Source organism: Lissotriton vulgaris, chromosome 11 (assembly GCF_964263255.1).
Source record: "Lissotriton vulgaris chromosome 11, aLisVul1.2, whole genome shotgun sequence".
NCBI lineage: Eukaryota > Metazoa > Chordata > Amphibia > Caudata > Salamandridae > Lissotriton > Lissotriton vulgaris.
The window spans coordinates 144,934,828-144,947,489 of record NC_141699.1 but is presented as its reverse complement, the minus strand read 5'-3'; the positions used below and the strand labels follow the sequence as shown (position 1 = coordinate 144,947,489).

At 48.2% G+C, this 12,662-nt stretch overlaps 1 protein-coding gene across 4 annotated transcripts in view; it reads right to left on the bottom strand.

The window, feature by feature from the left end:
• ZCCHC8 (zinc finger CCHC-type containing 8) overlaps window positions 1-12,662 on the bottom strand; it is a 331,099-nt gene that overhangs the window by 31,960 nt on the left and 286,477 nt on the right. For 2 of the 4 annotated variants that reach the window (XM_086942951.1, XM_086942949.1), the window contains exon 13: window positions 9,889-10,015. In XM_086942951.1, the coding sequence (XP_086799077.1) occupies window positions 9,889-10,015 (127 nt within the window). The remainder of the gene's footprint in view (window positions 1-9,888; window positions 10,016-12,662) is intronic. The other 2 variants (XM_086942950.1, XM_086942952.1) reach the window with 1 other exon arrangement.

Sequence of the window (12,662 nt, the reverse complement as noted above, 5' to 3'; positions counted from 1 at the left end):
CTGTGCCACAGAGGATGCCAAGCCCAAACTTGTTTGCCGGTCTTCCTCGCTTCTCCCTCGTAATAGTACAGTCTCTCCTTCTCTTGGTGTTTTTGGGGCTCCGGAATTTTCAGCAGCTCTTCGGCATTGAATTACTCTTCGTCCTCGACGATGGTCATCTGCTTCGACGGGATGGTGAACCTTTTCATCAGTTCGTCAAACTCTTTCCTTTGCAGGATGTGGTCCATTATTGCCTCAAGCCTTTTCTTCTTCTCCATCTCGGTGTCAAGGGTTTCAGAAGATCTCTTAGATGTCGAAGTTGCCTTCGGGTCTTTTTCCTTCGGCGTCGAGCGCGCCTTTCCGGGGACGTGCTTCGACAACCTAGGGTTGTCTTAGGATTTCGCCAACTGGGAGTCCTTTTTGAAGGATTCACTGGGCTGTTTATCACTGGATGCAGCTGTGTCCGTCAAATGTTTTGGAGCCAGACTCTGATCTTCGAGAGCCAGACTCTGATCTTCGAGAGCCAGACTCTGATCTTCGAGAGCCAGACTCTGATCTTCGAGAGCCAGACTCTGATCTTCGAGAGCCAGACTCTGATCTTCGAGAGCCAGACTCTGATCTTCGAGAGCCAGACTCTGATCTTCGAGAGCCAGACTCTGATCTTCGAGAGCCAGACTCTGATCTTCGAGAGTCAGACTCTGATCTTCGAGAGTCTGTCGGGGTCTTAGGGGTCGATGTCTCTTACCTCCTTTGTTTTCAGATCTGTCTCTACGACCGTGTAGTCCTCTGTTCCCTCGGCGATGTTATCCTCTTCCCCACTGGAGAGGCCCAAGTCCCAGAGCGACTGAGGTTGACCTTGGCCTTGCAGGTTGCAGTTGGCTCTCAACTGTCTCTTACCACGAGCATCTTCGGGGTAAAAACTGAGCAGACGTTGCAATCCTTGCTCTCGTGGTCGACCGGCAGGCAGAGGTTGCAAACCGGATACTGGCCCTTCTGCGAGTACTTGTGGTGGCAATTGCGGCAGAAGTTGAATGGTGTTTTGTCCATTTCTGCGCTCAGGGGGGCCCCTGTGTGCGCATTCTCCATTGGACATCGAAGTTTACGATGTTCTCCTTACTCTTTGTCGTCCCGGTTCAGTGGTCTTGCTTGGAGAACTATTCTTTAATTCTTTTTCGTAGTTTTAGTGTTTTTTTCCTGTTCTTTTCTCCAAAAACTCTGGAACCTCCAGGGGACGATCCAGACCAAACGGCATAAAAAATAATCTGAAGATGGGGCCCAAAGGTGGGAGCTTCAGCAGGAAGCATGCCATCGTCACAGGAAGGACACCAAAAGGTGGGACGTCGACGCCCACTTGGGATACGAAAAATAAGAAAAGAAAAAGACTACGATTCCGAACCCAACCACTAGACCGCGGAATAATGCACAGCATAGTGAATCCAGAAAGATTCAATCAATCAATCATATGATTTGTAAAGTGCACTACATACCCGCAAGGGTTTCAAGGCGAAGAGGGGTGAGGAGGAAGGGGGTGCTGTTGCTACTGGTCCAACAACCAGGTCTTGAGTTGTCTCCTGAAGGTTAGAAGGTCTTCGGTTTGTCGTAGGATGATGGGGAGGGTGTTCTAGGTCTTGGCGGCACGGTGGGAGAAGGATTTGCCTCTGGCTGTGGTTCTGCGGATGCGTGGGATGGTAGCCAGGGAGAGGTCTGCGGACCAGAGATTCCTTTTGGGTACGTAGCAGGAGAGTCAGCTGTTGAGATAGGCTGGGTCGGTCTTGTGGAGTGCCTTGTGTGCGTGGATCAGTAGCTTGAAGGAGATTCTTCTGTCGACAGGGAGCCAATGCAGGTTCTTCAGGTGGGGGGTGATGTGGTCGCGGCGCGGGATGTCAAGGATCAGATGTGCAGAGGCATTCTGGATTCTTTGCTGTCTGTTGATGAGCTTAGTCGGGGCTCCGGCGTAGAGGGCGTTTCCGTAGTAGAGTCTGCTGCTGACTATGGCCTGGGTGACTGTTTCCCTTGTGTCGGTCGGGTGGAGGTCAGTGCATGCGTGCTGATGAAGTCTGCGATGGCGTCGCAGAATTGCGGTTGGGGTCCGGGTGGTCTGTAGAGGAGGGTGCCTCTTAGGGTGGTCTTGGGTTTGTGTGGATCTGGAAGTGCATGTGTTCGGTGGTGCTGAGAGTGTCTGCGGTGTTTGAGACACTGATGGTTTTCCTGTGGACAATGGCGATTCCTCTTCCAACTCCGTTGGTGCAGTCTCTGCGAGCGATCTTATATCCGTCGGGGATGGCTATGGCGATGTCTGGGGAGGAGGCTTCGTTCATCCAGGTCTCGGTCAGGAAGGAGACGTCGAGTAGGTCCCAGAGCTCGACGGCATGTTTGCGTGCGGAGCGGGTGTTGATCAGGATGCATCAGAGTTGGTTGTGTTTTGTCGTGGTGGGTGCGCTGCATCTTCGATTCATAAGAAGCAGCAGTTCTGGCAGGCGAAGGGGCCGTGGGTGGTCTTCGGGGTCGCTCTGCAGCAGGCGGGGGTTCGTCCTGGGTTGAATGTGATGCGGGTGCTGGTGTCTTATCGGAGGCTGTCTTCATGGCTGGTGCCGGGGCCAGGGGTTCTGGCGCTGGGCGCCGTCTTTTGCGAGCCCGCTGCGCGGCAGCACAGCTGCCACCATTTTAAGGGGAGCTGGGAGGGAGAAGCAGGTGGTAGGCAGCAAGTGGAGGCAGAGCAGCAGCGGCGGGAAAGCGATCAGTGGGCAAGGGGGGGGCGAGGAAGCAGCGCACAGGAATGGGCAGCAAGCAAGGAACAAGCCAAGGGCACAGGGCACAAAGCGCTGGTGGAGTTGCAGCGGGGGGACGACCTACCTAGAAGGTCATGCTGCAAAACTGTAGGAAGCTGGCTATGTATATACTATACTGAAATAAGGTATAGTGTGCCGCCATAAGTGTGGCAGGGTATGCTCAGACGCGAGTCCCTTGCTCACTTTGCCACTGGATTCAAGCAAGCCGGGCTGAAGACGGCTGGAATGCCAGAAACCGGTCCTCGGAAGCTTGTTTCAGGTCCAGGGAAGACATGGCTTGGCAGTTCGGGCTGGACTGTTCCCATGAGGCACCGGGTCAGACTGATTTGCATATAGCCATGTCTGAACTGAGGTGGCAGAGCGGGCTAAAGAACGGTGATGGATTAAACCCAGCTCTTTTGACTGGGTGAGAGTGTTTGATTGATTCAGATGCTCCGTCCATCACCACCCCCTTTTGTACGACTCGTAGACGAGCAGGGAACAACAAGGAGTATTTAAGGGCTAATTGGCGAAGGCGTTGTTTTACTGCCAAGAAAGTGTCACTGGCGCTGTACTTGGATCGTGTAGTCTGGAAAGAACATAATTTTCGTGTTGTCAACTCTGACTTCTGATAGCTTCCGAACTTCATGTAAAATAGTGTCTCGATCTCTGTAGTTCAACACACGGATCAACATTGGCCTCGGGTTCGAGCCCTCAAGGGGGGGCCGGGTTGGTACAAGATAGGCCCGCTCTACTACAAAATGCTGCGAGAGTGTGTCTTCCAGGAGAATGGTTCTGAGCCACCGCTCCACATGCTCCGGTGCTTCTCTAGGCTCCCAGCGCTCTGGCAGGCCCACTATGCGAATGTTATTCCTTCAAGCCCGGCCTTCCGCATCCTCTGCGCGGTCCTCTAGGAACTCCACTCTGTTGAGAAGGTCTTGAACATGTCTGTCTGTCTGGTTGATCTTAGGAGTCAGCTCAGCCACCGTGGATTCCAAAGTAGTTGTCCGCTCAGAGTTTTTTGTGATCAGCTCGGAGGTGTGTTAGGTCTTTGGCCACACTATCAATTTTAGTCTCTAATGAGGCACAGGTTAGTTGCATCGACTCCTCCAGTCTTTCCATAGCTGCCAGCATCGTGTCCAGCTTGGAGGCAGTCTGATCCTGCTCAGCTTGCTTCATCGTTTTACCCTTCGCCTGAACGCCGCTGGCTACAGCTCTGGTTTTGGGCCCCGCAGACATGGGAGGCCTCGCAGGGTGTAGTAAAGTATATGCTTGGGAGGTCTTTTTTGTGAAGCCCACAGGGAGTAGCTCCTCGAGGAGGCGAGGTTATTCAACTGCAGTGAAAATGAGCCATTCGCGTCCCGCAGGAGTATTGTGGTTTAGATGAGCGCGGGGGAGAAACGTTCCAGCAATTAGTTCAACCTTGCGACTGTCTACTTCTTTCCCCCTCTGGGCGCACAGGGTATATGTCCGGTTCCCGTGTTGGGGTCCACCCACAGCAGCGTCGCTAAGGATAGTTCAGTGCAGACAGGCGATCACTACTGCAGAGACAAGGCAGCCCCAAGAACCGTCTTCGCCACTTCAGGGGTGTAGGTACTGGGTACAGCGCAAATAACAGCTGCGACTCAACGCCAGGACGGGCCTGCAACACTCACCAGGGCCCAGGGAGGGGGTCCGCGCCGTGAGGCCCCCCTAAAGGGCAACAGCGTCAGGGCCGTGCACGCCGCAGGGTAAGATGGCGATCAGTGTCCACCCCCACCTCTCCGGTCGCGTCGTCGCTCTCAGCGCCCGTCCATGCAGGAATCTTGTCCTGTATCTCTACTCCGTGCTATCAGAGAGAGGGGGGGGAGGGGGGTGTCAGGCTCAACTCCTCACACATCTCGTTACCTCCGGTGCGCTCCGTAACCTGCCCCCAGCTGCAGGCGCGGTATATCAGTCATCAGCGGCCTGCCGTTGCGCGCTGTATCTAGTGCGGTCTGTCAGGCCGCCTCGCCGGCCTCAATTGGCCCTCAGCGGAAGTCTGCAGCAACCTTCGGCAGGGGGGGGGGGGTGCCGTGGTCACAGATCGGGCACCCGGTCCCGGGTAGGCAGGAAGTCCCGGTCTTTGGCAGGCAAGGGAGACACCCCGCAGGTCCCCACACACCAAGTCCCAGGCTCAACACAGCTGCCTCGGCGTCGCGGGGATCCGCGAACGACGACCTCCGTCCACAGAGCCCTCCCCACAGTATTCAGGGGGGGATCACGCCACGTCTCCGCGGGCCTCCCTTGTGGTCACAGGCACGGGCTCCGGTGCAGATGGACGTCCGTCGGATGCTCCAAACCACGTCCTCCGTCACAAGGCCCAGTCGGCCAGCTGGATCCCCGACCTCAAGTGCCTCTCCACGCCGGTGGTATATCGATGAACAAGTTCAAGAACTGTGTATGTTCGTCAGTGATGATTAATTATAAGCAAAAAATTTCGAATTTTTGAAAGAGTAGTTTCTTCAATTATTAGCGAAAATTGTCAGTATACTTCCAAAAAGTTTCACATAGAGAGGCAAAGTGTCCTGTATTTAAAAGTTAGCATCCATACGGGCATCGTGGTGGCGTGTGATGTGGATGTAGCCATAGTAGTCGAAGCAGTCGACGATGAGGTCGACGGTGGAAGTGTCGACGGCGTCTTAGAAACAGCCTTTACCTCATGCTTCGTCGACGATTATGTAATTTTCCTCGTCGACGCTCCCGTCGACTGTGTAACTTTTCTCCCTCTCCTCAGAAGGTGTAGAGGATGGATTTTTGATCGTAATCTTGACCCGGAGAGGAGATTTTGAAGGCTCTGAGGTAGTTTTCTTTACTTGTTTCACCTCTGAAGCATGACCCTTCTCCTTAGCTTTGCCTGAAGTAGATTTTGAGGGAGTGCGCCCTTAAGACCCTGGAATTGTCTATTTAGGGGCCTTCTCAAGTCTCTCACCTGAGTTACGAGCCTGAGGAGATCTGCTCCTGGACGAAGAGGACTCCTCCTCAGAATCACTTGAGAGGATCTCCTTTCTCCTTCCTGGCTTTAACCTTCTGAAGCCAAAGTAGCAGTCTTCCCTCACAATCCCTCAAGGTTTTCTTTGATAAGGTTCGACATACGTTACAATCCTTTGCCTGTTGGTCTGGATAGAGGCAGTATATGCAGTCCTTCTGAGGGTCATCTGTATAAAGTCTTTTTTTTAGAGCAGGTGGCACAAGCTCTAAATAATACTTTTTTCTCCTTGCCAGCCATGGTAGAAGAATAAAGAACTTCAAATAAGTAAAACTGGAAAAAGAGAGATCAAAACCCAGTCAAAAATGAGGAGAATTGAAGAGTTTGAGCAGAGCTCAAAGGAGACTCCCTAGCACAACGTACAGTAGAAAATCTAAGGGGCAAAAGGTTCTATCAGGAGGGTTCTAGAGGGTGAGGAGCTCTGATTGGTTCAGGGAAAAGTTTGGTCCTTTTTTACATAACAAAAGTAATGGGTTGCAAAAAGAAAATGGGCCTAGGCCTCTTTCAGTTTGCTATACTGCTAAGCATTGCTTTTTTCATACCAGAGACTCCCGTCTCGTCGACTGGGAATGATTCAGGCATGTGAGTCTATGAACTCCAATACTGGAGTAATTCGCGTCATATATTAGATTATTATGGTTTGAGCAACAAATCTTATGTATCTTCGTGTATTAAAAACATACATTTATTTTTAGACCATTGTTCCCTGATGGCTTGCAATAGCCGAAATGCATTGGATCATTTATTAACATGCATTTGAACAAGAAAAGGATTTGAATAAAAAAGTGTGATTAACAACTCCAATTACGATAAGAATCTAATGAATAAAAACTAATGAATTAAACAAAATTATTTAATTTATTTAGTACAAACAAGGATTGAAACATTTACAGCCCCATAGGGGACACAGCAGTGACCAGGGGACGTTCCCCAATTCAGGGGCAGGCATTTCGATGCTCCAGGAAACTCACTTCCTTAAAAAAAGGACTGTTCACGCCTCAGGTCTTTGCATGCCAGTTTCACTTCTTCAGCTCCAAGAAAACTGCAGGGGTAGCAATCCTACTGTCTAACAGCTCCCAAAGTCGACTTTTATGCACAGTCGGTGAGACTGACTGATCTCTTTTGGCCTTGTAAATTCAGATAGCAGGCATTACCTTTGTTGGTGTAGCAATATACACGCCCAAGGAACACTAACATACTTTCCCGCAACATGCACTCGCTCTGGTAGTGGAGTAGTCCACTGCTCACCTCCTGATAAGCGGGAGACCACAATCTAGTTTTACACCTGAACCTGGACGGCTCGGTCTAAAGGGCTGGGCACACCGGTTTATCTCTGCTGAGGGACTGCAACGGCTTGCTGAGGGAAGCTTGACCGGTGTCTAGAGAACTTTGATCCCCTCCTCCCACAATTTCACTCACTACTTGGCTACGCAGCAGTCCTATGTCCAACAGTATTATTTCTTGACCTCCTCCTCGCTACAACCCTATGTGCAAATGCCGCTATTGGAGAATCTGCCCTCTCTGACCATTTCTCTGTCACCGTCTTGTTCCCTTCCTCTCACCCCAAAAGACTAGATAATGCCATGCACACCAGTTCAGGCCGAGACACGGGAGTAAATTACCCTCTTCTTTCAGATCAAAGATACATTCGACGTTTCTCCCTCACTCCTGCGGGAGACCCTCAAATCTGTCCCCCGGGGCTCCTTTGTTGCAGTCTCGGACCGTTTTAACGCCCTCCAGCGAGATAAAAGCTTCCAGCTTGAGCACCACTTGAAGGCTCTGGAATCCCGACATAAGCAAACTTGGGCCAGCTCAGTAAACTTGGGCCAGCTCAGTATGGAAACAACTGTCATTGCCCGCAAAGAGCCAAAAGCCCTCGGCCATGACAATGCTGAATATGAGTTACTGCGAGTGAAGCAAAGTACTACACTGGCGGTAATAAAGCTGGCCGGCTGCTTGCATGCAACTTCGAGCAGAGCGTCACAGGGAGATGTCAGCACAGATCCTCAGTCAGAATGGAACGCGGTCATCCCTCAGGAATTTTAACATGTCAACTCCTCATCACTCAGTATCTTTCTGGGTCTCCCGTACAACTCTAAATGGAGCCCTGGGCCCAAAGAATTGGAGCGAACCAGCAGAACGCGGGGATCATTACGGTAGGGTGAGACCACACACTGGCACTTTTTGCAGACCGTGGATGTCATGGTCTTCCTAACAGACCCCTTAACCTCTGCCTCAGTTCTTAACAAATTGTGCCTTTACGGGAATGCCTCTGGCTTCAAAATTATGGTTCAGAAATACCAGATCCTCAACCTACCCACTACAGCGAATGATCGCCTCACCTTGCAAAGTATGTTCACGCTTACCTGGGCACCCCAAGCTGTCCCCTATCTGGGTCTTTTGCTGTGTACATCAGTAGCTAGCACAGCAGACCTCAACTACAAAGTGTTAGTAGCCGCGACCAGCTCCGACCTAAGACCTGGCACTCTCGGGCCTCTCTTGGCTGCTCCGCCTAGTGGCAGTAAAAATGTATCTTGCCCAAAATCCTCTGTCATGCAGACCCTCCCGGTTCAACATCCGCCCCTACTACTAAGTTACAACGCATGATTGAGTCCTTCATATGGACGGTAAAACAACTTGCGTTCTCTGGAACCAAGCATACCGCTCATAGGCGGATGGCGGCCTTGGCATACTGCACTTTACCACTTACCATATTGCTGCCTAGCTGCGTTATATGCTGGAGTGGCACAGGCCTATTTCCAACAAACATAGAATTTTCATAGATAGGCGACTCATGGAATACATATCTGGAAAGACAGCTGGTTGCTTAAACACCTTTGCCCATGGGGAGTCTATTCCTCCCCAGTGCTTCAGGCCACTATAGGGGAACGTGGCAGGGTTCCTGTCTCAAGGCCTCACTACCTCCCTATCCCCACCCTTTACTCCGGTGTATGGCAATCCAGACTTCCCTCTGGCTGCAAACAGCGAGGGGGTTTCGTTTCTCGCATGGTAGGAAGCCAACTGTAAACAAATTGGGGATTTCTAGGTTTGATGCCCTTTGACCAACTTTGGCAATACATACATTCGCCACTAGGTCTCAAAACCCTCCATTAAGCCTCACGCTGCCAGACGCCTTACCCGCTTATTACTAAGCCAGATAACAAAAGGCTACCATAGGAACTGTGAAAAATGTTGCTCGTGCGCCCTCTTCTGCCAGATTGGCTGCACAGCGCCGCTGGGAATCTGAGTTGGGGGTACCCTGACTGATCAGGAATGGACACTATCTACTCTGTAGAGTGCAAAACTCCGCGACTACTGTGACAACCAAAGAAGCCATGCTTAAAACGGCAACTTATTGGTATAAAACTCCTGAGCGCCTAGCTCGGTGGAAATCCAGGGCATCCCCTGCCTGTTTGCTTAACTATGGGGCCACTGACACCCCTGCTATGGCAATGCCCTAAACTCAAACCTTACTGGGATGTAGTATTGGCAGACAGATAGTATCTTTCCTCAATGCCCTCACATACCCCCTCCTCTCCATATCCCGCATATCTCCCCCGGTCATCTAGCCAGGTCAGTGCTCACAGCCCACTGGGGTATGGACTATGTGCCAGAACATTTTGACTGGCGCCATAAACTGTGGGACATTTTGGGCATGGGGAAGATTTCCGCCTCCATCAGTTGCCAAAAGCGACAACTTAAGAAGCAGTGGGGCCCTTGTGCGAACTTTTTGCTAACTAATTTAGAGTACTCTCTTGCCCCCAATATCTACTAGTACTGTGCTTCATGGTCTTGGAGTAACATGCTGCAGTGTGTTGGGGGAACTACGCCTGAAGGACTATAGATTACCTCTTTGTCCTCAGCAAACTTTCATGTTGGTGAGTGATGGGATGTTTTATTTCTCGTTCTTCCCCATAATGTTTCCTGTTATCACTCGGACATTTACCCCTCCCTACCTTAGACTGCATTGCTAGCTGATGTAGGTGGGAGTATGTGTTAACCTCGCTAACAAAATAAAAAAAGATATGAACTATAAAACAAACTGTAGAGACTGCTGGGAACCTGAAGGATTAAATACTATTTACCCATGTCCATAAACATGTTAACAGAAGAAAAAGAAAAATAGTAACGTACCTGAATCAATTTCCATATCAACTGGGGATGCAGTTGGGGTACTGCCACTTGTTTTCTGCTTTTTAAATTCAGAAGGACTTGACTGAGATGTTGAAGTTCTCTTGTTGTTCATTGTTGGACTCTGTTGCTAGATAAAATGAACAAGGGAAATATTCATACATCAATCACGTTCACAGAGAAGAGTCAAACACAAACATCTCTCAAATGCATGAGTGAGGGGAAAGAACACTACAAACCTTACAAACAACCAAAGACAAATGGAATGTCAAGTTTAAGTTGCTGGCACTAGACGCATCTCACCTGCCTACTAGAAATAACTGATGCTTAATACGATTGGTTGATCAAGAATCTATTTCAGTTTAAAGATTCCACAATTCAATCAGGTTTCATAAGAAGCGTTGCTTACTCTACTCTAATATGATGCCCACAAGAGAAGGGTTATTTCAAATATCAGTAAGACAGCACCATAAAGACCTCAGATTGAATAGACTAGCACATTGTAGATGTGAATAAGTGTAGTCTGTGGCAACTTGTGTTGAGACCATGGCATCGACAACCGGGTAGTATTCATCTAGCCAGTGACTCCAGGGGACAAAGGAAGTTGCACAAGCAGTATAATCTGTCAAAGGTTCTTTTTCTTATAGCAACAACCAGAACTGCTTTAGGAAAAAAAATAAAGAGGCCATTACAAGGACATCTTTGGTTCTAAAATAGACCCCTTTTCAGCTCTAAAGGACGGAATATCATTTATCGGCCTGGCTTTCACGTTTTAGGTCCCATGCACATCTCTAACAAATGATCATTCTGAAGTAAACTTAAACACCCACCATTCAAGAACAAATAAAAAAAACTCCCAATGCACTTTAATCCAGTTGTACAGCAACTATTTTTCATTATAGGTGCATACAATGAAATGCACCAACATACATCGACCTATACAGTCCAGTGAAGCTTAGGGATGTGGTGATTAAGGGGACAGTGAGTGAAGGAGTCAAAGAAAATATTTTAGAATTGCAACTCTCCTTCTCAACCTTGTAGCAGACCTTGGGTGTCAAACGCCACTATGATACTATACAGAGCATGGGAAACGTACTCCAAGCATAGACAAGTCAATGCATAAAGAAGAGACACTGCAAAGTCTAACTCTATTGAGAGGCAGTGTAATGTAGAACAGCTGTTGCCCGATTAAACCAATCTTCTGTGATGCTTACTGGGTCAATTTGATTGAAATACGTAAAACTCAAGTGGCGCAATCCATATGCATGAGAGGCAGATGAGAAAAACAGTGTATAATTAGATTCTCGCTAAAGGTTCCGCTCCTATACCTCTAACCAATATTCTAAACCTTATCCACAAATTGTAATATATTTGCAGGTCAGCATGGGAATGTGCTTTTTGATTGTAAAAGGATTCAATGTTTCCGCTACAACTATAATTTTTGTATTTGCTGGTTTTATAGTAAGTAACATCGGATGTGTAGAAGTTTGATTTTCCCTTTATAGGTCACGCATACACAGCGAATGAGCTGCAAGACGTATTCATTACAATTCAATTCACCCACAGCATACCATTAGTTGTTTTAATTCTCATTTGCAATGTTCCGATTGTTCAACTCCTGTAGGCCTAATTTCCAGTCTTCTGTTATCACCTTTCTGGAGCATGGGCCTAGTCTCTTTGCTGGATGCGCAATGAGATGTTCAACCTTTAACACAGGTATGCGGCTTCTTATTTATACTGACTTCACCCCATCTGTCATCGTTATTAGTACTTTAGTCACAGACATCCACAGCTGTACTACTCTAAGCCAGTCCACCCAGTGCCACTACACACCTCAATGCCACTCGCCACTCTTTACAATTCTAATCTACGCCACTCAACTCTACTCGATTCTAATCTACGGCACTCTACCCAATGCCACTCTGTGGTACTCTACGCCACTCCATTCTCCTTTACACAACTAACTTTTAGCAATGCTGAGCAGCAGCCATATGACTGAAAGACATTGACAACGCCAAAAGCTCTCACATAGGTGAGACCTAGTGGCTTTGCCAATGCTTTTTTAAATAAGTCAACTTAAGCTGGTGGTTGCTCCAAAAGTGAGGTCAGATGACGCTCATTAAAACAGTTACAAAAGAGGGGCACTCAACTGGCTCAGATTGGCGAGATGAATTTGGCAGGACACTAGAGGCCCTACTATCATGGTAAGATTATAAATGAGCTGAGCAAGATTCTTTGAAACTGGTGTTACGTTTTTTTTTTTTAATGCACTACATAGAGTGTGGGACCGGAAAGAAAGGACTACTGGCATTTCATAAATATTAATGAACGGATTAAAAATGTGACAACTAAATTTCAGTTTTTGAATAAGAATGTTGGAATCATTTGTGGAAGCATTAGAAAGGATAGCTTGAAAATGTTCTGGTTAAATTGAGTCGTTCAGCTTTAATTCCATTTAAGAAAGATGTTTTTTGATCGATTTCAACCTGATTATATTCCATTGTATGTTTACCTAAATTAGCAGATCACTAGTACTTTATAGGTCAGGAAACCATGGTTAAAAAAGGAGATAGATGCAGTTTTTAAATATTTAAATTAGAGATGCAATTGGAAACAATGTGTTGAGAATCTATGGGAGGAATAAGACAAGCCTATAGGCTGTTTCGATTGTGTTTCAGATGAATAGAAAATAGAATTACTGATGGAAATCAGCCTACTACTAATTTCAAGATGATACAATACTAAGAGGACAGTATGTCAGAGAGGTTATGTGCACC